Raw genomic sequence first — 25361 nt, forward strand, 5'->3', positions numbered from 1 at the left:
TTTCACAACTGGGTAGCCTAAGGCAGGGACATGCTGACAGAGACACTAAATAGCCAACGTTCATCACCAAATCAGGGCTTAGAGAGCCTCCTCCCCTTGCTTTTGATTCCATTCACAGAAGACCTGACCCTCCAGGTGGAATAGGGTGACGACTCTTCATCAAGCCACGGCCTTGGTGACTTATGCACTAAATAATCTGAATTTATAATTGCACAAATATGGAGATTGCAAAGAGAACAAAAAGTCCAAAAAGTTAGAAGCCAATGAATCCAAGTAACTGGCAACTGAATAGGTTTATAAAATGCAGAAAACAATAGGAGCTTAAGGGTCACTTGATCCAACAGAAGCCAGCCCGAGCAGGACTGTCTCATATCACAGTGTTATGAATATTCTTAGATAGGAAAACAGAGAAGTCTGTAAACAATGGGGTTTGGGGAGGAGGCTGAGGAGGGATTGTTTTATGACTGAGTTAAAATACTGGAAAGGAAAAAGAAAAGATACATGCAAAATAAAAATTGAGTTTTTTCTGTTCAGTGTAGAAGGAAACATTTTGGTTTAGATTATCTGCTACATTTCAGGTTTGACCTTTCCCTTCAAGACAAACAAATAAAAAAGACTATTTCACAGCAAAAGTTATGTCTTGAAACAAAAACTTGTTTCACTTAGAAAATGCTCAAACAAAACATTTAAGTACGCCTGGAGTTTTCCGCTATTTTCATTTTTTTTTATCCTGAATCACTCAGTTCAATCTGGATTTGGCAATGATTTTGACTTAAAAAATCCTCCCTGATGTACAATGAAGCTACTGGTTGGAGGAGAGACCTGGGAACCTGATTCTTTCATTTGTCTTGATCAAGCTTTTTCCTCTCCCCGGCCTGGATTCCCTGTGTTTGCCTGTAACAACCTGACAAAGGAGATTAAGAAGCTCCTTCATTCAGAAGAGAGACAGGGAAGATGGATCCACACTTTGCATTGAACACAGGTCAGCCACGCACCCAATTCAGGCATTCCAGTAAAGTGTCTGAAATTAGTGGTGACAGCCTACTGCACTTTGTCTCTGCTGCTGTCCAGGCTTAAGCAGGATGTGCTGCAGGCACAGAGATCCCAAACATGCTCCCATTTCACCTGCAGGAACATCAGAGCCAGGAGAGAAAGCCCTGCATGGCTCTGTCTCCAAACCACCAGCTCACATTCCCCTCACCTACTTTCTGCTGAAACAGCAGCCTTAGACACCCAAACTGTCATGAATTTGATGTTGCCTGAATTACTCTACCCCCTTCATTCTCTCTCCTCCCATGTCTCCTCGTGAATCCCTTGTTTTCCTCTTTGCTTTCTCACAGGATGTGCTCAGCCCTGGAGCGACCTGAAAAGGTGCACGTACGAGAGTGGATTGCTGCTGCATTACAGCCAGCTCCTGGGGAGATGGAGCAACCAGAGAAGAAATGTCTGGCTGTTTATTGTCTCCCAATAGTGGTCATGGATAGAAGAGCAGAAGCTTTTTCTGAGGCAGAGATGTGGCCCCCAGAGCAGACAGCTTTGTGGCTCAGCAGCAGTTCCCAGCAGTGGGTAGCCTGATGGAGAAGGGTTTCTTCCTGATCAGATCAGTCTTATTCACTTTATGTCCCTTATGGAGGCTTTTTATGCAATTTGATTTTTACAGTGCTATTGTCCAGATAGATGAATTGTTTTGTCCTATGGCAGTGAGCTCCAGAGATCGGTTTTCTATTATGTGAAAAGGCAGAGATTTCTATGGGTAATAAGCACACTCACAGTCACATTAGACATGACAAAATTCTCCAAAAGCTTAGCAGTAATACAGGGTTTTCCACTTTAAACAACATTTACAACAAATACACATTTGAGTTCCTCAAGGACCTGATTTCCATAGGTATTTAGGGAATTTAACCCACACACAGCATCTGCTGGGACTGTCAGAAGTACCCAGCTCAGGAAAACTGTGAAAGCCCTTAGAAGAAGAACTGTCTGTTGCCTTGGGCTCACACAGTGACAGCCTCTGGAGCATACAGCCATGAAATAGAGCTGCTGGATGTGCTAAAAATAATAAATGCTGATCCTTTCACTGAATGATAGCCCATTTAGGTCTGGAGCCCAGATATACATACTCCAAGATTAACTACCTGTTTTCTTTTTAAATAGGTCTGTGAAAGCCCAACTCATTACCAGAATACACAATTTGCATTGAAATTTCCAGCTGGACCCCTTGTAGAGCCAGGAGTAAGGAGTCAGCTCCTCTACCTTCAAAACACCAAGCCCTGCACTTCACCTATGTCCATCTCCCCATGTAGAAAACCCAGAAAATGTCTAGGAGGGTGAGAAGAAAAAGCTAAAAATTAAGCTTAGAGCTATCTTGGACGTTTGATAAAGTAATGCAAGACACTGTATCCTTAGACCAGCTAAAGCAGATTGAAAAAGACATAAGTGAAGAACACAGCTCCACACACCTACACACACACAGCTCTTGGAGATGATCCAGAACAGTCATGGCACTGGATCAACAACGCTCAGGGGAATGTGAGTCACACCACAACCACACTGGACCACAGACTATCCATCATCCAGAGAAAAGAGACACAAACTCCCTCATTCCTGTCACCTGGAGTGTGCAGTACATGACACATCCTGCTCTGAACCTAGAGGAGCAAGGGCAGCAGGTGTGAGCTCACAGGCTGGGCAAGAGGCTGGCACAGACACCCAGGTGTAACTCATGGGTGATCCAAAATACCTCAACCAACTCACCACCATTGCTGCACAGTGCATGACCTCAGACTTCCTTCTCCACCAAGACATGGGAGCCCTGAGCATCCTCTCCCACCCTTAGTGATGAGACTTTGGATAAACTCAAGCTGCCTCTTAGAAACAGGGCTAGATTTGTGCTGGATGCTGTGATCCCAACTGTGGGAACAAAGGTAAAAATGCGACAGAGCAATGCAGAACTGGGATGCAGGTCATGGAATGAGTGAGAGGTCTTAACTCCTTGCTACATGCACCTATCTGAAGAGGCTAGTGACATCCCAAGGCTGATCCCTGCTGAGAAAGGCCAGTCTGTAGGGAACTGGTGGGAATGTTGACAGGAGAAATCCCAGACAGGTAGAGGGAGGGATGGAAAACAGCTCTGCAAAGGCTGCAAGCTTGTCCTTCACAGAGTCTGGTATCAGGCTGACCTGGCTGTGCCTTCTGCCCGTGCCTGGGGTTGGCTCACAGCAGCACCAGGGCAGGCAGGATTGGGCCCAGGGAGGGGGAAGCAGGGGAGGAGGGCTGCAAAGTGTTGGGAAACAGGCTGTTGTTAGATTTCAGCCCTGAAGTGTTTGCGAAATCTCCCAGACAGGCTCACTGGGGCTGCGGAGGCCCTGCTGCAGGCACAGCCTCAGCGGCCAGTGTGGCCTGGGAGATAAGTGTGGCAGCCTGTGCTGAGTGTCACAGCCCTGTGCCTCCCCAGAGCCTCCTAGCTCAAACACCAGGGACTATTCTGTTCCCTGACAAGGCCCTTGTGGGATAAAAAAGCATCTTGGAAGGGTCTTCCCAGTGTTTTTCAGCACTAAGGTCACCAGTTTGAGATAACGGAGCAAGAGCGAGCCCCCTTTTAGCTCTGAGGACTGGTGTGTGGGTTCACACCTAGGGCACTGCTCCAGAGGGCCTGGGAAGACAAAGCTGGCAGGAAACCTCCTCTCCATGCAGCACATGCACTTCTAAAAGCCTGAATTTTTGTTAACTACCCCACCATAAACTGAACTTTCCCCCAGTGAAACCAGCAACTGTGGTGCATCGAGTCGTAGCTTAGCTGAACCCAGCAGATGCTCTGCTCTCTCACTCGTGTGCAAATTGGGAGCTGCCTCACCAGAACCAGTGGGAGCAGGATGGCCCAAAGCCAGCAGGGATTCCCGGGAAAGCCCAGCCCGCATGGATCCCGCATCCCCGCCTGCCCGCGCAGCAGAGCGAGGGAGCCCGCTTGCCAAACCACACGGAGCTCAGTTGCTCAGCAATCAGCTGTGCTTCCTACTCTCGTGCTACTGATTGTGCAAACATGAATGTAATTAGTCTAAATAATCACCAAAGATTTAATAGGAGCCAGACCACCCAGAGGCCAAATAGCTGGCAGTGGAGCAGGGAAGGTTTGTTCGCTGTTTTTTGTAACACTTGCTAATGAAGTGAGGTCGGATAGCAAAGCAAACACCCTCCACCAGCACATCCCCTGGGAACGCCGTATGTTGTGGGAAGTCCCATGTCCCTTGAAGCCAAGAACAGTTCTCTCAGGATAGGCAACATGTGCTGCTACCATCACTGCTTTTAATTTATTGACGCCTGGAAAGCCTCCCTGAAGGATTATGAAACCAAGCTCTGAGCCCCAAAATAAGCTCCCATCCTAACCAACCCTGACTGGAAACGCTCCTCTCACATGGCAAACAGCTACAGCCACTGAGCCTGTGACCGAGGGCTGGTGGAGAAGTGAGTTCACCCACACTTTGGGGAGAACCTGCGTGCTTGGAGCGCTCAGCCGCTTCCAGAGGCATGAAGCAACACTCAGCATTGTATCCTGCCTTCCTCCCTGCTCACCCACCATTCATTCTATCTCCCTGGCTAATTATAGAGCTGACAAACACACCCAGCTGGGGACAGGCCAGTAGTTAGGAGCAGCATCGTGGCAGGAGCATCAGTTCTTCTGGATAAACAGGATTTCCTCAGCTGGGGTGGTCACTTAAGCTTCTAATGGCACCAAACTGCCTCAGAAACATGTTGTGGTAATGGAGAAAGATCTGAGATTGCCTAAGACAGGTCTGTGTTGCAGTCAGAGAGCTGGGAGAAGGTGCTTATTTCTCCAAAATACCAAGAAGTGGTTTTTTCTATTGGCTTAGGGGTAGGAGTGCAGACTCATTCCCTTCCCTTCCCATGGAGACAGGGACAGCCTTTGGAAATCCCTGCTGGAGCCAGAAGCAGCCCCTCAGTTCAAAGCTCCTTTCTTTAGGCCTTGAATTCTCGGCCATAAAGTCTCTGAAGAGGTTTTGATAACTGGCCTATCTTTTAGATAAGCAAAGCTTTGGATGAATCCCACACAGCCCTCTATCTACCACAAGTCCTCATTAGTTTTCTGCCAAGGCACTTGCTGGTTTTCCTCTCCAAGGTGTTGGACAGAAATGTCAAGAGGCTGAAGGGACAGGACAATTTTTCTCTTTTTTTACCAAGTGCTATGGGGCAAAGCAGCTGAGGGAAAACCTCAGTGATAATTGAGTGAGGCAGGTTTTTCTCATGGGAGCTGTAGGTTTATCCCTAATGCGACAAAAAGGAAAGGCAGAGAGGAAAGACAGATTAAAGTTCACCCTAACAAATGGTTGAAGTTGAGGGAATTTTAAAAGCACAAATTCATTGTATTTAAATCTACAGGGATCAGACTGCAGGACCTTCAACCAGGCAAATCTGCGATCCCAGTCTGGAACAAAGTACGCAAGCAGAGCCTGAAGAAAGAATTTCTGATTTCTGTGAGGCCTTTCTAGACAGTCTTGTCTAGGGAAAACTTATAAAAGGGAAGGGGAAGAAAAGAAGTGGAGGAGACAGTTACTGGAGAGAAGATTTCCTGAAATGAATCAGAGGAGACAGCCAGAGCCTCTCCCAGCAATGCTGCACACCTCACAAGCTCCTCGCCGGCGGCCAAGAGCCCAGAGACAGCCAGTTATGCCCAGGTTATTTATTTCCCTCACTCTGGCAGTGTCACGTAGGTAATGTTTTAGAGAATAGTGTCTTCTTTTATCTGCTGCAGGATACAAAGCAAGGAGCAGCTTCCTAGAGCAGCCAGGCAGAAGGGAGCTGGCAACCTGTGCTGGGTCAGGAGGGGAGGAAGATTAAAAGGAGATGGGATTTTGCTTTGTCCTTCACGGAAGACTTTACCCCCTCCAGATACACAACAGAAGCTTTCTCTCCCTTGGAGGTCGGCTGGCAATGGCCTTCCTGTCTCTCAAAGCTGCTCCTGGGTCACAAACAGGGCAAGCTGTGAGCCCCAGCAACAGATCTGCCATCAGCCCCCTGCTCCCCACACTGCCTGCCCGTGTCCCTGCTTCCTTGGGTGGCACTCATCTCTGTGCCAGCCCTGGCTTCTCGCCCACTGCAGGGCGACGCTCATCAATTAGCACACAACAAATAATTAAGCTGATGAATGTCTCTTTTTTTCCTGCTTTCTGACTGCACTTGCCTCGAATTTATGCCCAGATTATGACTGAATTTATTCGCTGCCACTTGCAGCATTCAAAAGAGGCCGTTAATGATTTCTTTTAAGCTCTCCAGCCTGATTGTGAACAGTGCAGGGCAAATACTCATTATTTCCTATCTAAGCAGCAGTGCTGATTAGTTGGTGCTTGGTCAGATAAGTCACACTGCTCCATTCCCCACTCGCTGACGCTGACGGAATCCACAAGGTCATTCCCTGCTAATGCTCAAATGCAAAGGGAAAACATGGGATAAGCATGGAAGTCCCTTGTGCATTTTCAAGGCAACAAAACAGGAGCATGCAAAGTCTCACATTAAGTAAGAGGGCTTGGATTTAAAGTGAACTTGGCTTGAAGTATTTTGTTTTCAGGCAGCCTGTTCACAGCACTGTGTGCAGCCCAAAGTGTGTCTGGGAGGGTAGTGGGACTGCAGTGAAACTTAAGTCTTGACAGTTTGCGGACATTAAAGATCTGAAGCCAGCTCTTACTCGACTGTTAACTCCTGAATCTTCACATGGTGCAATGTTAATCTTCAGCCCTTTCCCAAAATAATGTGTGGAGTTGCTATGTTCTCTTAAATGTGAACCATGTGTCACCTCAGCAATGGCTGCTGCGGGGAAAAGATGATAAATCTAAAGCTTTTAAAATGTCCTCTGACATTTTGGGAGAAAAACAGGTGTTGCATAAATGTTGGACATTTATGGGCAAACTTGCAGGGGCTTTAAAAGACTGACACATCTGCCACATAGTATGTAACCCTGAAAGAAAAGGAGCAAAGCAGTCTCTTTCATGTGTCTCACTCTCTCTACAAGTGTATGAAAATACATCCTCATCTGGTATTGGAATTAACAGAGCTGGACTCGCCCCTCCCTATGTCTCCTCCAGGTTTTTGGCTTTTACACCCAATGTGTATTTTAAAACTGTGCCTTTTTAAGTAGGTGGCAAACTGTGCTGGAAGGATTTGGTATGCGGAGTATTTTTATTCAGCTCCTTTTTCTCTCACCTTTCATTGTTTTTCCCTTTGGAATATCTCCTGTAATGCTCCACTCATAAACCTCTTCAAAGGGAGGGCTGTATTTGAACAGCCTGGCCTGAAATCTGGTCTCAGTCAAAGGCCTCAGATGGGAAAATAACTGGGAGAGCCAAGCCCCACGGCCCCACGGCTGCTGCCGCAGGTGTCGGCAGCCGCTTTGCAGGAGCAAGGTTCTCCTGCTGCCTCCTTGACTCTAACCCCCCTGGCTGGGTTACTATTCCCCCTTTTACCCTATAAATGTAATAAACTGGGACTTAGCATCTCACTTTTAGTGTGGAAGATCCAAGGAGAAGGTGGTTTTCCTCACTTTTCCCATGCGTCTCATTCAGCTCCTGGGATGTTGTTGGTGTTCTGGGAGAGAGGAGACTTTGGAAGCTGGATGCATGCCAGGCTTGTGATGGGCTCCATGGCCCAGCCCTCCACCTGTGTGATCTCGAGGATGGAGGATTCTAAACTGCCAGCTAGGGCAAGTCTAATTCCCCAGTCACAATGATCCAGCTCCCAGGGAAGTCTGTGAAAGCAGACTTATCTCCAAAAAGCTACAAAACCTCCCCCTCCATGGAGAAAATCTAGGAGACGTGTGACCAGCTGCCCGTCTCTGACCATTTGCCCTTTGCATTAAGCAGTTTTAGCACAGAAAACAGCAACCCACTGGGCTACAAAGTGCTTCCCCTCCTTGGGAGGTCACTTGGTTTCTGGGTGGCAGGGAAGCAGCAGATATTTTGAGCCTGAGTCGCCTGGCTGGTAAGTGTTCACAACTCTGTGCAGATCCCACTTGGTCTCAACTCCCTGCCCAGCAATAAATTCTGCTCCCAAACCTTAATCCAGTCCCTCCCCACCCCCCTTCATCTCAGCTCTCACATCCCCCTTGTTTCAGTTGTGCCCTCAGCTCCTGTCTTGATGAGGCTGGTTTGGGTCGGTCCCCTCCCAGGCACCTCGCTGTCGTTCTTCTGACACTGTTTGGGATTTTTCATCGCCTGCTCTCCAGCCTGCAGGCAGTGAGATAAAGTTTCCCAGGCAGGCTGTTTTGGGAGGAGAAGACCTACACCATGCTGAGCTACCGGGCACTTCCAGCTCTGCCCTCCCGGCTGGTGGGAGGTCAGCGAGCAAGCTGTGCTGCTCTTGGGCTGCTCCTCCCAAGGAGGTGGAAAATCAGCCAGAGATAGGAATCTCTTCCTGGAGACAACTGATGAGCCACTGTCTGTCATCCTGTTCATGTCTTCAGAGGTTGTTTCACCAGGGAGCCCCTTTTGGGGTCTCCATGCCCTACTCTACCCATGGGGAACAGAGGAGCTGCCCTGCCTAGGAATGCTTCAGGAATATTCAGGCTTCCCTGCGTGCTGCTCCCAAGAATTTTTTCAAAAGGAACACCACAATAGAGGGGAATGTTTGTCCAAAATGAGCACAGCTAGGGAAACAACCTCTTTCCCTGCATTTTCCCCAGAGGAGAAATTAACTCCTTCCACTTGCCAGGCATGCCCATTTCCCTTCCCAGATGTTCCCAGATGGACCAGAGACAGCCCACAAGGAAAAGAAGCCTCCAGGCAAAGCTGGAGAGAAGACCTCCTTCCTCAGCTGGGTAACATGGATGGTGTCATATGTTGAGCCCAAGCTCCCTCATGTTTTGTTATTTATTAATATGTATCAAACACTTAAGGCAGCTGGATTTTTCATTCTGTTCTATTCACAAATCTGGAATATAAGGTAAAATATTCACCTGGCAGAGGCTAAAATTTGCTTTATTTTTTTGGGAGGAACTTAGTTCCAATCCCTGCTTGTTAGAAACCTATAAAATGTTGTACTGCTCCACAAGCTCTATCACTCCAGTCTTTGTCTCTAACAGTGCTCAGAAATTTGTGTTAAAGAAGCAGAAAAAGGGGGGATGTGTGTGGAGGGACTCTTCCACAGGCTCAAACAGCCAAGGGTTCAAAATATTCCTCAGCCAGAAGCTGCATCCAGATCACAGTGTCTAATAACCACTGAAGGAGCAAAGCTCCACAAATAGGCCTGTTCTTTTTTTGACTTCAAATATATTTTTGTTCTTAATAATGCTCTGTGGCAACTCATCCCATTACTCAAACACACGCTGTGCCAATAAGGATGTTCTTTCGTCTGCTTGGATCCTGCCTCAAGGAAATTACCACTTCACCCCCTCATTGCTGAGTGATAAAAACCAGTGGATTTTACTTTCCTAAGCATCATCCCTACCTTAAGTAATGATTTTATAGAGCTGTGTCACTGGCTTGTCTCTTTTTGCAAGGCTCTGGTCTAAGTGGTCTCTGTACAAAAAATATTTGACATCTCCACCCAGCCCTGCTGCCCTGCTCCACATTCTTCTCTGTCTCACTCTGGGATGGGACAGTCAGCAGCAAGCCAGGCACATGTGGGTACACATGGATCAAAGAACAGATCCACAATGATGCTTTCCTTTTACCCTCTTCTATTTTCCTAATGACTTCTAACCTTTAGTTTCCCTTTGGAGCCTTGAGGATGGATGATAAATGAACCAGCAACAACTCAGTGCCTATGGTGAGCTGATGCCTGGGCTGAAGATCCTTCTGAGACCTTGGACCTTCTTTTTTTGACCAAAATATAATTTTTCCAGGCACAAAGCAGCACTCATCAAGGAATTCCCATGCGAAGAGGAAGGGGCATCCCTACCTTTTTGGTCTTGACTGTTGAGGCACAGCAGTCCCCACCATCATAGTTGCAGAAGGCTCTGTTGTTGATGGAGTCACAATAGTTGTCCCCCATGAAAGGCTGAAAAAGGAAAAAGCAGGAAAAGGCTGAGTGTGGACATGGATAAAATGAGCCCCTTCCTTATGGAGACAGGGTGAGAAAGTCGTGGCTGGAGAAGAGAAGGTTGTGTGGAGGCCTCACAGCACCTTCCAGTGTCTGCAGGGGCTACAGGGGGACTGTTCATCAGGAACTGTGGGGACAGGACAAGGGGAAATGGCTTTACATTGAAAGAATAGAAATTTAGGTTAGATGTCCAGAAGAAATCCTTCCCTGTGCAGGCACTGAGACCCTGGCACAGAGAAGCTGTGGCTGCCCCTGGATCCCTGGCAGTGTCCAAGGCCAGGCTGGACATGGCTTGGAGCAGCCTGGGACAATGGAAGGTGTCCCCCATGGCAGGACTTTGGAAGTGGATGACCTTAAGGCCCCTTCCAACCCAAACCATTCTATAAATCTATAGTCCTGAAACCTGTAACAATATTTCAGAAGAAAACCACAAAAATTTGAAGGAGCCATATAGTTCATAACATACCAGCTGCCCTGAAAAGCAAGAGATAATTATTCCCCTTTCCCTTCAAAACAGACAGAAAAAAAAAGGACAGTAGATGGAAGGGAAATGAGCCCTTGTTGCCTCTTCACATCCCACATAAGAGGATGCTTCAGGAATATTAATTTGACAAGGCCCACAGACAGCAACCAGGCATCTAAAATTGTGGCACCTTTGATAATTTTAAGCTAACCTTCCTAAACTGTGTGGGATAGGAAGAAGGTTATGTATTGCAGCAAAATGGGCTTGCTTTTAATAGCTGAGCTTTTTACCAGAGTTCTCCTGACTCTGCAACACGTGTCAGCGACGAGGGCACAAAACAAATCACCAGAACGAATGGAAGAGGTCTGAGCTCAGCACCATGAGCTCAGGGACCATGTTCTGCTGTTCTCTGAACAGCAGTGACTGTGTGGGACCTTGGCCATGGCACATGATCTTCCTCCACTCCACAGCTCAGAGCCGGGGTAATGGCAATTATTCAGAGGGACATTGTGGAGAGCCGTTAAGTGAAATTCATAAATCATCTTGAAAAAGAAAATGTGCTCATTAGGCTGGGCTAGTCCATGTGCTGCACAGGGCCTGAAAAATAACCATGATTCTGAAGAAAAGGCCTGAATTCTTTCATTGAAGATTGGAACCCTTTTGGTCTGAAAGTACAGAAGCCTTCCTTGGAAGTCTAAGCTGTACCTAACAGTAAAAAAGGTCCATACCAGGTGTTAGAATCCCAGACAGAAGTGAAAGCTCAGAAAAATGGATGATCAGCAGAGAGCAGAGTCATATCTCTGTAACTCTCCACACATAGGCTCATGAAGCCATTCCCATTTTATCTGCTCATTGAAAAATTCACTTATTTTACACTGAGAACAACACACCAGGGACTCTCCTGCAAGAAGACATCATTGCAGAGCAGGTAGGATGTCTTGGGGAGGTTTCCTGGGAGGATTTTGTATCAATTGCAGACCCAGAGTGTCCCAGATGATGGATACCTGAAGAAGCAGCCATGAGAGCTCACCGTGCTCTCCCCAGAGCTCACCATGGCCACACTCATCAGAATTGAAATGAACTCAATGGAGTGGGGCAAATGCACACTTTTACTGCTGATGTGCTGCAAATTTAAATATTTCTATCAGGTAGAGGAAACCCAGGCAATGATGGCAATATCAGACCACAGCAGGACTACCAGGAGGGGACAAACTCCCTTAGTGTAACTTGTTTAATTACGTGCAGATACTGCAAATGTTGACAAGGAAATCAGAGTTGTGAGGCTCCTGACCCTCTAAACTGTCTTAACTCCACTGATTTCCACAGATATTGATTTATTTATACAGGCAAAGGCTTTGACTTGAAAGCCCCCTTCCAATTTAATTAATATTCCAAGAGTTAAAAGGGAATGATTTATAAATACATGAAGAGATATTTTGAGGCCAAGCTGGTCATATTTAAAACTGTGAACTTTGCTCAACCTCACAGGAAATTCTGCAGGCCTCTCCATGTTTCTCTTGTGTTGCCTGGCTGTGCCTGCTTGATGGGAAATCTTGACTTTAAATTTCCATCCCTATGCCTGTACCCTACACCTATGAATGCTGGAAAATCCATAAAGAAACTCATGGAAGAATTTGCTCTGGCACAGAGCAGACAAGCCAGTCCTTTGGAGGAGAAGAAGAATGGGACAAGAAGCATCTATTCTGATTTGGGACCAAAATCCTTGCTTGGGAGACCCTGGAGGGTGAGGTCTCATTTTCTCTTCATGAACATCTTGGTGCTCTGATATTTTTGGAGGACGGTACATGAAGTCCAGAGGGACTCGTTTGCTACTGAAACACCCAAGAATAGGTGCAGACAAGTCCGAGGCTGACACATAAACCTCTGTTCCTGCCACTAGGGAGCGACAAAAAATCACATTGCAGCAGCTGCAGGGGTTCCCATGCGATCACCAAGAGCCAAATAATGCCCCACTTACAGCCTCCTGTTTGGGGAAGCCTCCCTAATGCTAAGGATGTTCATACTTTAGGGGTTGTATCAGCTTAATGGCCCAGCGTTATTGACCTACTGGCTTATCAGTCTCTGTTTTCATAGTCATGGGGTAAAAAAAAAAAAAAAGGCTTGGTGAAGATGGCATTTCTTCTGAAATCTTAATGCCAAGCTCTGGTCCATCTGTGGATCCTGCTCTGAAAATGATGCTAGAAACCATTATCAATTGTCTGGGCAAAGCCTTCCCAGATGATGGATTAGGATGCAGTGACACTGCTGAATGAATGTTGAAAAGAAGAAAGTTCCTGTTGATGCAGAGCGCTCTGGCAATTAGCAGTGATGGAAAGGAAGAAAATGCTGAGAAGAAGCATGTCAGTAATAATGGCTTCTGGTAAATTATTACATCATTGCAAAGTTTGTCTCAGTAACAACTATCCTTAAACAGCAGGAGGATGGACACCCAGTGGTGCATCAGCACCTGAATGGTGCTGATTTTTTATTTTTTTTATTTTTTAATGGTGGCTGGATGTTATTTCAGCTCTCTTTGGAGAATGGGGGCACCCAGCCAGCCTGCATGAATGCGATGCGTGAGACAGCTTATGACATTCAGAGCACTGACAGCAGAATGCTTTTCATTTAGGGAACAGCTAGACAGAAACTATTACATTGTTGGAGAGTTATTACCCTCTTGGGCCCAACATTTGTATGCGAAGGAAACCTGTCTTTCACTTCAAGACAAATCACATCCCACAGCAGTGTGGTCTGGAGCTTTGTGTCATAGTCAGGAATTCAGTCCTATGTTCTGACACTTTGGGCAAATAACTTCAGAGTGCTTGGGTCACTGGGTGCTGAGAGCCTGGTCAGTGTGGCAGAAAGTGGAGGGAAGACACAGCTCTGCCACTGCCCGTGAGCCAGCTCATTTCCAAAATGGGCAGGAGCTTCCAGAGGTGCCACAAGGATTGACTTCTTGCTGTGGGTGAGATACTCAGGGGCTGGCATGATGGAAACCACATGAGTGCCATGTCACAGACTGAGGTGCTCCAGCCCTGTTTAACTACCAGAAGCATCGTCAGTCTTCTCAGACATTTCAAAAATTGCTGCTGGCAGAAACAACATCCTTCAAAATAATTACTTTTTTCTCAAGTAACTTGCAAGACTCTAAAAGTCTATCACAGCTGAAATGTAACTGCATGTTTCTGATTATTCTTTCCTGGTTTAGACAGAGGTGGCCAGTGGAGGGAGGTGTGATTTGCTCCATGTCCAGCTGTGCTGTCCACCCAGTGGTATCATCTCTGGCTTTCCTAAACTTTCTCTGCCCACACCAATGCCCAAAGCTTAGCTGGCCTTGGAAAGAATTGTCCCTCAAATAAGTCAAGATCAAGGAAAAACCAGAGAAGGCTTTTGCAACTTCCCAGAAACTCTCAGATTCTGGGAAATTCTTTTGGTCAACCAATGTTTTTGAGCTGTTTGATCATTTAACTCCTGTGAGAGTCACCAGCCATCATCTCTGGGAAAACCACCAATTTCCCTACTGAGTGTCAGAACCAATGCAGGCAATCAGTCTGTGTGATAGGGTGGTCAGGGCAAAATCCTGCTTGCCCCACTTGAAAACCAGAATTTACAGCCCACGTGCCTGCAGTGATTGTTTCTGTGAGGTTTAGGAGAGTCACCATGGACCACCTGAGCTAAAGCCAAACTCACCTCGCAGCCTTTAACACAATGAATCAGGGAAGGGTGAGGGTACCACTTGAGTCCTGCCGTGCAGACAACACTCTGGAGGGAAGAAATAAAAAAAAAAGCCACAGGTTAAGACAAAGAAATCAGTGTACAGAAAGTCAGTATGCTGGCTCCTATGGCTCTCCAGTACTTAACCAATGAAGTTCAGTTCCTAACACCTCTTGTGTTCTCAGGACCTGGCTGTCCTCCAGGTATTTACAAGAAGTGTTGGACTTGACACTTGCAATAACAGAGCATTTGAGATTAAAATAATATTTGAGGTTCTCCTAAAATGTCATGCCCAGTATTTCACTCATGGTGGGGGAACGTGGCAAGGAAAGGCAAAGGCACAGGTCCACTTTTGCTCTTGGGTAGGGGGAGACATTCTAGGAATTAATTTAGGGATTTCTTTGGTGCCAAAAATTGCTTTCTTTCACTGCCCATCATACCTTTGATTCTTGAAGATGGAAGCAGCTAAAGGTGGATTTTCAGACACATTTTAGCACCATCTTAAAGAAAAGCACCTCCCACCACACACCTTCAGAATGACCCCCAGACTGGACAGCATCCTTGGCTACATTTTATGAGCTGTATAATAATTTCTCTTCCAACTTTGTCTCTAGAGAAAAAGTTGCAGACTCAGTTTTGGGCAAAAATGATGACCAGCCTCCTAGACAATGACACAGACAGGGACACCTATATTTAAAGAATGGGGGAAAACTTTGGCTGGTCAGTGGAGATGGTGATTCCACACCACGGGCGTCCTGGAGATAGGGCTCCCAGCAGGAGTCCATCCAGCAGGACATCAGGCACAATGTTCCTTTGGGGTTGTTGCCCATGGATGAAGCGCTACAGTGTCCAGTTGAGCAAGATGAACACACAGGGACTCACCTAAAGTGTGAGGTTGGGGTTGGATGGAGGCCTGGGGAAGGAAGGGATTAACATTTGGGAAGACCCAATGCACAAGCCATCCCTTCCTGTTCATCTGAGGGCTAATTTATTCCATCTGCAGGGGAACCTCAGCTTGTTTTTACAGTTTCTGTCATTTGAGGCTTACCTGGCGTGTGCTAGAAAAAAGGACTTTTATACTATCTGACTCGGGCTGTTTATCTTTCCGATGCTCTTGGATTTTCCACTATTAGTCAAGCCCAGCTTGCCCCACCTGCCTCGCAACAGGGCCTGTCTGTGAGAGCAGAGAAGTGGCTGGGGAGGGGAGGATGTTGTTTATCCCCTGGGAGGGAAGGGAGGGAGGGAAGGAGGCTGCAAGGTGCGGGGGCCCTGCAGTGTCACACGTTCCCCCCGGCGCGCTCTTGACAGACAGCTGGAGATTTCCAGGCTGCTGCCTGCCACAAATGGTGAGGGCTTTTCTCTCCACCCACCCCCTTCTGTTTATTGCACTTCAGAGGGGAAAGAAAGGAAACTTTTCTAGGTTTGAAAATAAACAAGGCCAATCAACAGAGAGGGAGCAGGGAGAGTAAAGGAAGCAGTTCAAGAGCATTTGAACCCAAGAATTAGAACAAAGTGGAAAAACTCAGGGGTCTGTCTCCTGTATCCAAGGCCAGCAGACAATAAGTGGAAGAAGTGCATTTCCAAAGAGCACCTCACATTCCCCTGGTAAGAAGCATCAATATTTACAAAAGCTCACAGCCTGTGAGTATGTGAGCATGCAGAATGAACAAAAGAAACCAAATAGCCCTGAACCAGGCTCTTCAGAAAGGAGCTTTCCACATGAGAGCAATCCCTTGCAGAGGATGCACGGACTGTTTTCCTCACCCTTCAAGTACTAAAACACCAGCATCTCCCTTGAAGGAATGGATGGGAGGTGAAGTTTCTGAGACAGTTCTCTCTGAGTGCTCACTCAAGGTCTTCTTCAATCCCAAACACAGCCTTGGGCTGAGCATCCTCCAGGGGATGGGAATGAGCCATGTTCTCCACAGCACAGGAAAGCCAGAAGCCAGGTGAATCACTTGGACATTCCCATTCCTCTGGAGAGGGACCTGCCAACAGCTTCATACCAGTTACTTTGTCATCTCCTTGGATTATCCTTTGCCAGCAGACACCACTAGAGCTGAATTCAATCCTGCTAACATTCCTGGAGCTGGAAGCAGAGGGAAGGACCCTAGGCCATAGTCCTGTCTCCTTTTTCTGGTTTTCCAAGCCCTCAGTTCCTACCACCCAGCCTGTCTGTACCCTCAGGCTGCTGCTGTGCTGTGTGCAGTGCACTGGGAGAGAGGATGTGAGTAGAGGGAGAGACTGGGCTATAAAACCAAAAAACTGGGAATTATTTGGCTTGCTGGGCATTGTTTCTGCCTCCTGCAATTCAACCAGGCCTACACGTGTCACAGGGTGCTGCATGGGGCACCTGAAATGAACAAATGTATGGAAAGCAAGCAAGGATGGGTGAAGGTGGTAGATGAGTATGATCTGATGGAGTTGGTGTGCACAGACAGGTAGACTCAGAATGCCAACAAAGGATGGTATGGAGCATGGAAGCACCACATCCATCACACACCAGGTGGTGCCTGGGGAATAAAACCCATCTGGCCAGTGTCCCTGGGAGCCCTGTCCCTTCCCCGTGCTGCCCTGTGCTCCAGACCCCCATGGTGACATCTGCTGCCCCCATGGTGACACAGGCTCCCCTGGTGCCCCAGCTCCTGCAGCACAGCTGTGCAGCCAGGTGGGGTGACTCGGTCCTGTCCCCAGCCCAGGAACGCCACCCTGCCACATCCAAGTGAGTGGCTGGGACTCCATCTGCTGTGAAGGGAGAGGGAGTCGGGCTGTGCTCCCACAGGAGCTGACAAAGAGCCAAGGAAGCAAATCAAGCTGTCATTTTCTCCTTGTGAAGGAAGACCCAGTGCCTCCGGTGCCGGCTTCCCTCCCGTGGTGGGACAAACACAATGATGTCAACCCTTTGTGGGCTGCAGAGGGGATCAGGTTTCCCCTGGAGAGGCTGGTGGAGAGCTTTCCTCCATCTTTGATGGGTCAAGTGTCCCCCCAGGCTGGAGCCCAGGGACTGGCATCTCCTGCTCTCAGCTAACTTGCTCCTCAGGCACTAAAGGAGCAGGATAATTACCCGTGGGCTTTATGAGTGAGGGGATCAGCCACTGCTGCCAGGAAAGGGGACTTCTCCTGTAGCTACAGATGGAATGGGATCTCCTGCCTTCCCAGGAGTGGAGCTGCTGCACAACAGTAACTCACATCACTGTCCTGTGACTCAGTTTCCCTGCTGCAAAATGAGCTTCAAATTCTCCAAAACCAAAAAACCAAAAAAAAACCCCAAAAAACCAACAAGCAAACAAACAAGCAAAAACCTACCAACCAACAAAACGAAAAACCCCCAAAAAAAACAAACCCAAAAAGCCCCACAAACAAACAAACAAACAAAACCAAACAAAAAATACTGAGAGGGGAAGGAGGCAGGAAAAGTGCAAAGCTTTAGTGATTGTGGGAGTAGTTAAAAAGCATTCCCACTAATGAGTTCTGGACATTTTTAATCCCAGAGCTTGCAGTCTGCATGGGAAGAGGGGCCATGGTCACGCTCAGCCCAGCAGAGCTGGGACATGCAGACCCTTTGAAGGCTCTCCCAGGCATGCACATGCCTGCACACTATTTAGCCTGTCCCTACTCAGCACTAAGGCAAGAACCCAAGTTCAGACAACCTAAGAAATGAGGTGTCTGCTCTGTTTCTCTGCAGTCAATGGGAAAGAGCTGTCAAGCTGTCTCTTGGAGATATTTCCCTTTTTTCTCCCCACTGCCTGCATAGTCAGTCTTGGCAGCTCTATCTGGTGTCTTCAGCAGCTCCGTGTGCCACACACAGTAAAGGGAAAATTGTGGGGACAGCACTGGCTGCTCTGAACACATCCCACAGCAGAACAGAGGCACAGAACATTTCAGGTGATTTTTTATTTTTTTTCTTGCTGAAAATACTGATTTGGAAGACACTGCCAGCTTATACTGATTTCAGCAAAATGTTTCAGACCCAATCAAGCAACTCAACCTAAATGAATTCTGAAAAATACAAAAATATTTAGACATTTTGTGAAATGAAATATCTGTTGTTGTTTATTGTTTGAGAGGACATTTAATTTCTAAGTCTTTTCTGTGTTTTTGTTTTTTTTCTTTCGTTTTCTCTAAACAAAAAGTTTACAAAATCTCCTTGGAAATGAAAGGCTACGTTATGTTCAAACCAACATGTTTTTTCTTCCAATTTTTTGGTTCACCAAAAATCACAATAACAAAAGGGTCCTTTTGATTAGGGATTTTTTTTTTTCTTTCAATTCAGGAGAACTTTGAGTGAACCGAAAAATCAAGTGATTTGCACAGCTCTGTTCTAAACAACCCTCAGAGAAGGGATAGTTCCTTCTTTCCATTTTGCTTCCATAACAGATGTTGCTTGAGCTGCTACAGACAAATTATTTATTTTTCCTTGTCAGCTCTCCCTGTGTTTTCTCTGTCCCCATCCCCTCAAAGGTAAGCACCACAGATCAGTCCTGCCTTTATCTTCTTCCCATCCTGCCCTCATTTGTACTTTACTTGTGCCTGAAATTAAAGCAACAAAAAGTGTTTCCTTTGCGTCATTCAAGCGCTCTGAGGTGCACAAAGACTCGCCGTGTAAATGCAGCCAGCTGCTCCCTGTGCTCATATGGCACAACAGCAAAGCTGTCACTGGCCATAAACAGAGACACGGCTTATTAATGATATATAACACATTGCCATGGGGACCTTCCCCCGAGGCATCCCAGTCCCATCTCTCCAGGATGTCCCCACTCCCACCAGAGGCAGCGTTTCTCCTGGTGGTGACCCAAGAGGCACTTCTCCCATGGGTGACATCCCATTATCTGCAGAGTTGGATAAGATGGAAGTTTCACAGCTACCAATTTTTTAATTAAGTATTTTTTTAATCCCTTCCAGCGTGTCTTCCCTCCCAACATGAGTTCTCCAGCCCAAATCTCACCCTCTAGTCACAAAGCATTTGTGGAACTTGTATCTGCTCAGGATCTAAAACTCTTGCAAGATCTTCACCATCAGGGGTGAAAAAAAGGGCTTATTTACTGCTGTGCTCTTGGAAACCATGATTTCTCCTCCATCCCTCACTCCCCTTGTCTCCCCCTTTACTACTCTACGTTTTCCCTGCTGCCTAATGAGCCCTCCAGAGACCTGCAGGTATAAAACTCGTTACAGCTCCCTCCACGTACCCGCATCAATAAGTGAAGGAGTGCAGAGAGAACAGGAGGGAAGCTGTCACTTTATTTCCCCATGAATTACAAACCACTTTAAAGTCTGGCACTCAGGAAAGGGCCAGTGAGAAATTGCCCCTCATACAGAGATAGGGGTTTTCTTTATGTTTCATGCCAGAAACTTGGCAAAGCCTTGGTTAAAGGCAGTCGCAGAACCTCAGCGTCTGGAGCGAATGGGAGGCTGGGAAGGGCATTATGAGCTTGTCATACTCTCTGGACTTAGGTTTCCCACTCCTTTCCCAGATTTATTCTCTTGCTCTGCATGAAACAGTGAGGTCCAAAGTGATGGAGAGTTCTGGAGCCACTTTCTACCCACAGCCAAGGCCAGATTTCAAAAATCCCAAACCCTAAGCGTAGGTTTAGGCATGTAGAGAAGCAAATAGACTGTCAAAGCTGCTCAAGACATGCTGGGGCTGTGCTGGCTGCTTGTTCTCCTTCTTAATGGAGTTCAGGTGTGTAAAACAGACTCCTGCAAAGCCAGGACCAAGTATGTAAAAGCCAGAGGTGTTTGCTCAAGCACCATCAGTAACTTGCACCCTGGTGACATCTGATGTGCCACCGTCTTCCACCACATGCTCGAGCATGTCCAGTTAGACTTCCACACCTGCAGAAATGCCATAAAGCCACAAACACCTGATTTGTTTGTAGGAACATGAGGGTTTCCAGGAAGAGTTAGGTGAGTGTGCCTCTCACTGACACCCAAGTGTGGGCATGACACCCAGCAGCTGTTTGCTGCCAGCAGGGCTGAGTGTGTGTGTGCAGGGCACTGCACGTGGTGTGCACGTCCCCTTCAGGGCACGCTGCCACTGGTGTGTGCTGGAGGACGCTCAGGATGGGGAGCTGTGAGCAGCTAATGCTGGCTCTGCATTTGCAGCAGGCAGGAGGGAGAAGTGGTGACCTCTGGAAGGGGCTGTGCTGAGCAGGCAGCTCTCGCATGCGGGCGGAGGGGCGGGGGGAGCACTCAGCCAGCTCCGCGGGGTCGGGAAATGAAAAACCCTCCATATCAGCTTCTTTTGTCATCCAGAAGCGGCACAGAAAAATCCAGCCCTGCCACCCAAAGAATGCAAAGTACGGAACAGGAGGAAGAAAATAAAGCCTGGCCAGTGCCCTTTCTCTGGCTGTCCATCACATCTTCCTGTTGGATTTCCAGATCCAACCCCACCAATGTGAAGCTTCTACCTTGAACTGACTTTCACTTGGTAAACACAGAGAGAAAGCCACTTGGAGAGAAAGCCACTATGTTACTGGAACAGACACAAGAAAAATCAGGAATCCTTTCCTAAAGGTCCAAATTCCCAATTTTCCACAGGTAACACTGATCACTCACTGCTCATAAACATGCAACAAAGGACGTGGTTCGTGCAGTCGCCAGGCACTGACCTTCACTCTCTGAGGGTTCATCCAGTGCTGGATGTCTTGCACGGTCTCGTTCACGCGCAGGAGGATGGGCTCGTGACTGTGATCCAGACAGGACGTGGTACACTCCGTGCCTGCTCAAAACAAAAAGGGGATAAAGCTAAAGGATAAAGCAGGCAGCTTCTGACCCTTCCATCATCCTTCCAGCTGAAGGACAGGATTACAGCTCGTTTTTCCTAAATTGCAATTAGCAGTCAACCATAACTATCACGTATCTCCTAGCCACACGTGAAGTGCTGAGTACAGCCCTGTACTGGGCAGGAGAGCGTGGGGGTGGCAGGTTTTCCAGGGCCTTTTTGAACAAGCTGCAAATCTAAGTGTTTCTCTGGCTATTAACGCCAAGAAGGGGGTCAGGTTTTGCACTTTCAGATCACCAAGACAATGTGAAGGTTTTTCCATTTCAACTGCTCTTTCGAGCAGTGGGGCCGATCAGGGAGAGGCTGTCGCACTCATCTCACCTGTGACATGGCAGAAACCTATTGTTTGATGGGTCAGATTTACAAACACCCAATAATAATCTTCCAAAGGGTGACCAAACCTAATGATATTGGAGACCAGCTATCACTCAAGTCCCACAGTCAATAAGAAGTACGCAGAAAGGTAATGATGGCTTTGTTCACACATAAACCTGCTTTTTCTCTGATTAACTGTCATGCCCAGTGGGTATCCTGTCCTTTCTTTATTAAAACATGCTGTGATACTCTGCAGCAATATCCCAGAGCCCTGTGGTGACACAACCATAAGCCCTTGTGTGTTGGACCATTACCATTTCCCCCCTGGAAAATCACTCTTGAATGGCACAGCTGCTGCAAACATGTCATTAGGATTTCTGCACTCCAATCAGCGCTGGGGGAGGAATTAATCTCTGCACTGGTTTGGAGAGCTGAACCTTTGGCTCAACACACGCCTCAGCCTGGAAGGGCAGATTAGGTGTCTGAGGAATTACTGAAGGTGTGTGGGATTCATAGTGACCACGACTGGTTGCTATTATTTTTCCCACCTGCTTCTGCCTTCTCACATTCTCCACTTGGAGGAGTCAGTGGGAGCAGCCAGACCTAGGCTGGAAATATGGGGAGTGCTTGAGGTTTATTTTGCTTTCCCAGGACACCTGGAAGTGGCTCCAAAGACCTACTGGATGAGGCCTATTGACAGCACTTCCAGAGTGAATGACTGGCTCCTCTCCATGAGCTTGGTGAACGCTTTTTCAAAAGGACACTGGTCAGGCTTTCAAAAATGCAAAGGAGAGAGGAAATCCCCAACATCTGATCCCAAAAGTTGGTGCTGGGTGAGCCTACGAAGTGTGTGGTATGTCTCCATCTGCTGAGAATGAGAGCCAGCGGCCACTGTGCCCTCTCTGAGCTCTAAATCCCTCTCCAGAGAGAGCCACACTCTTGTGGGGGGTCTTCCCCATGAATCCCTCACCTCCATGATGCTGTGTGGTCCCAACCTGGGGTCAGACCCACCAGTCCCTGGGATTGGCACCTGCTGACAGTCACTGTGACAGGAGCCAGAGCTGGCAGGCACCCAGCACTGAGACGCTGCCCTCCAAACCAGGAACTGGGGTTTCTCTCTTTGCAAAAACCTGTCTGGCCCTGGAGGTAACCTCATCTCAAGGGTAAAACGCCTCTCCACATTAAGAGTCGCCGCAGCCTCCTCGCCGTTCTCTCTCCCGTGCTCCACCACGCTCGTGGAGAGGAGCGGGTCGGAATTGTTTTGATATATGATCTGTAATTGGCATCATTACAGAGCGGTGATCTCATCCAGGTCGTGTTCTCCTCCCCGGGGAGGGAACACAAGGAGGCTCCTAGTCCTGCGCATGGCTGCGATATAATGAGGGAGCTGCGCAAGGAGGAAATTTCTCCAAGTTCAAAGGGACAGGCGGAGGCAGGAGGGGGATGGCAGGGGCTGGGGGGGGGGCTGCAGGAAGGGGCCTCGCAAACCTGTGTGGGCTGCAGGCAGTGCAGCTCCTGTTGCAGCCCTTACAGCAGGGAGACCCCCAAAATGGGGGCTGAAAGTACAATATAGTGTGTACAGCTCAGACTGTCTGTCCCTCCCTGTGCCTGGGTGACACAAAGCCAAGCTGAGCACAAGGGTCATCACCCCTTGCACAGGGAACAGGTACTGCAGAAAGAAGGAGGAAAACAGACACTTTAAAACAGCTCCTAAACAACTGCCATACCAAAGGGGATGCTCAGCTGGTCTCATACTGTTTCTGGGGAGACCTGAATTATCCTAGAGCTGCATTCTCCTGTCAGCTTCCTGCCTTTCAGCTTCTGGAGTGTGGGTTTGTGCATGTGGCTGAAGGAGTGGGCAATATGAAAGCGTAAGAGCAAAATCAGGTACAATCCCCCACCCTGTATTTTGCAGACTGGATGTGTCTCTGGCACAGCCTGGCATGCTGCTGCCCCTGAAAACCAGCTGGCCAAGAAGGGACACCATGAAATTGGAAGCCCTGCAAGGAGCCTTCAGTCAGAGCATGTTATGATGCCTGGCCTCTCAGAGCTTGACGTTTCCTAAAAGCATTTCCCTGAAAAGCCTCCCGTAGCAGGCTCTCACTTGGGCAAACAGGTTACTTGAAGAACTCCTTCCTTCCTCCCTCCCTGCTATTCCCATCCTGTTCCTGGTCTCCTGCTGCCTGCTCCCATCTGGGGGCAGGTGTGGGTGTCACCCACCTATGCCGTAGCCGCCAGCGCACTGCAGCTTCAGGTGGCTGTTGAGCTGGGTGGGCAGAGCACACTGTCCCTGCATCTCCCTGCACAGGTGGAAGGACCCGCTCCAGGTGCCATCCTTCCGGCAGTGGATCACGTTGCTCCCACGGCCCTGGGAATGAGGGAAGGAGATAATGAGGATTGACACAAAAATAGCAAGGAGTGGCGGAGAGGTGAGAAGTGAGCAGAGCTGTGGTGTTGGAGCAAAGTTCTGTTGGAGCTGGAAGAGCCCCTGGTTGGGGCTGCCAGTCCTAGGAGGGGCAAAGAGTTTTCTTCCAAAGAATAAAGAAAAGGAAACCTACAGTGGTGCCATACACACACACACAGAAACACACACACAGAAACACACACATCTCTTCTCTTCTGTGCAATTCCAAGTCTTTACAAGTCCCTTGCAAGGTTTACACCTTAGAACAGCCCCACTCCTGTTGCAATAAAGATGCTTTCACCCCATTTGCCTTTCTTCTTGTTACAGAGAGCTTGGTGTCGAATGCAGTCTTTTTCCTCTTCACATTTTCAAACCAGTTACATCATCTCTCTTGAAAAAGAAAGAATCCCCAATGGCCATCTGAAGGAGGAAGGGAGAGTGGGACATGAGTTTAGCAGGGCAGAACGTGCTCTTTAGAGCTTGGCTGCCTTGAGTGACAGCAGGCGAAGGGGCTGAGACAGACATGCACAGAGGCAGGTGGGAAGGACGAAAAAATCCTCTGGTGTGGGAATGGGCAAGGAATAGAATATGACATTTCTCTTATAGAAGAGATTCTTCATATGATACTGAAGAATGAATACCAAAGTCTGAGGGGAAATATCATGCCCTTTAAAAACAACAAAGGAGTGCACAAGCAATCTTTGTCAGATCTATCCACACGGCGTTGGGAATTTCTGTGCAAACAAGCTGTTCTGTGGGATCTGCAAGCCCAACTGCCATGGGGCAATGTGGGACATTCAACAGGAGGATGTCTGGTGTGGTTGGGCTCCAAAACTCCTGTGGGGGCCTTACTGGGTGGGAGAATCATGCAGGATCTCTGCTTCTCCTCACCCAATTTTTGTGCCAGACGCTTTGCCTGCAATCTATCCACCCTGCTCTTGGACACTGTGCTGGATACGTTTGGGGATTCTTTAATGTCCTGTCCATGCTGGGGTCCCTGCAGGACTGCTGAACTTTTTGGAGGAGCTCTGCCCCACAACTCACACTCATTGTTCACAGCGGCCTGCACAAGCCCCTGGTACCAGCATTGAAGAGAGCTCAGCCTTCAATGGTAGTCTCGTCCTTAATATCCTAATGCTTCCCATTTTTTGCTCAGCTTTGTTAATGAACACAGTGTTTAGTGAGATGCAAAGTGGTATTAGCAGCAGACTACGGTGTGGGACCTGCTTCCCCTTCTCTAGACATCTGGCCATTGCCAGAAGTAATAAGGAAATCATATGAAAGGAATAATGGAGCAGATGGACTCAGGGTGAGATCCTGCTTGGTGATTCTCACCTCAGGGCCAGTTTGGCAGAGATTGATTAATTTAGATCTGACTGCTGATATGATTTGTGTACAATATGCAGAAATGGAAGACCCTTGCTCTGGTGCCAGAGGAGGTACCTGCTTAAATGACCATTACATTCCTGGTGATTAAGAGATGCTGTACGTGCAGCCAAGTAATGGTCTTCCAGCATGGTAACAAAGTCAGGAATAAATTGCTAAATTATAATTGAGCACAATTTGCTGTTTTAGCAAGTGTGGTGCACTTCCCTTGCAATTTCCATGCCAGGGTTCAAATGTGATTTTCAAGGATG

The 25361-nt window shown here is 47.8% G+C and overlaps 1 protein-coding gene across 1 annotated transcript in view; it reads right to left on the reverse strand.

The window, feature by feature from the left end:
* The window catches only part of PAPPA (pappalysin 1), a 179849-nt gene that overhangs the window by 6831 nt on the left and 147657 nt on the right, over positions 1 to 25361 (reverse strand). The window contains exons 18-21 of the mRNA XM_009093509.4: positions 23541 to 23688; positions 20833 to 20942; positions 14201 to 14272; positions 9907 to 10005 (exon numbers count right to left, since the gene is read on the reverse strand). Of these exons, the coding sequence (XP_009091757.2) occupies positions 9907 to 10005; positions 14201 to 14272; positions 20833 to 20942; positions 23541 to 23688 (429 nt within the window). The remainder of the gene's footprint in view (positions 1 to 9906; positions 10006 to 14200; positions 14273 to 20832; positions 20943 to 23540; positions 23689 to 25361) is intronic.

This window comes from Serinus canaria, chromosome 17, assembly GCF_022539315.1.
Source record: "Serinus canaria isolate serCan28SL12 chromosome 17, serCan2020, whole genome shotgun sequence".
NCBI classification, from domain to species: Eukaryota; Metazoa; Chordata; class Aves; order Passeriformes; family Fringillidae; genus Serinus; species Serinus canaria.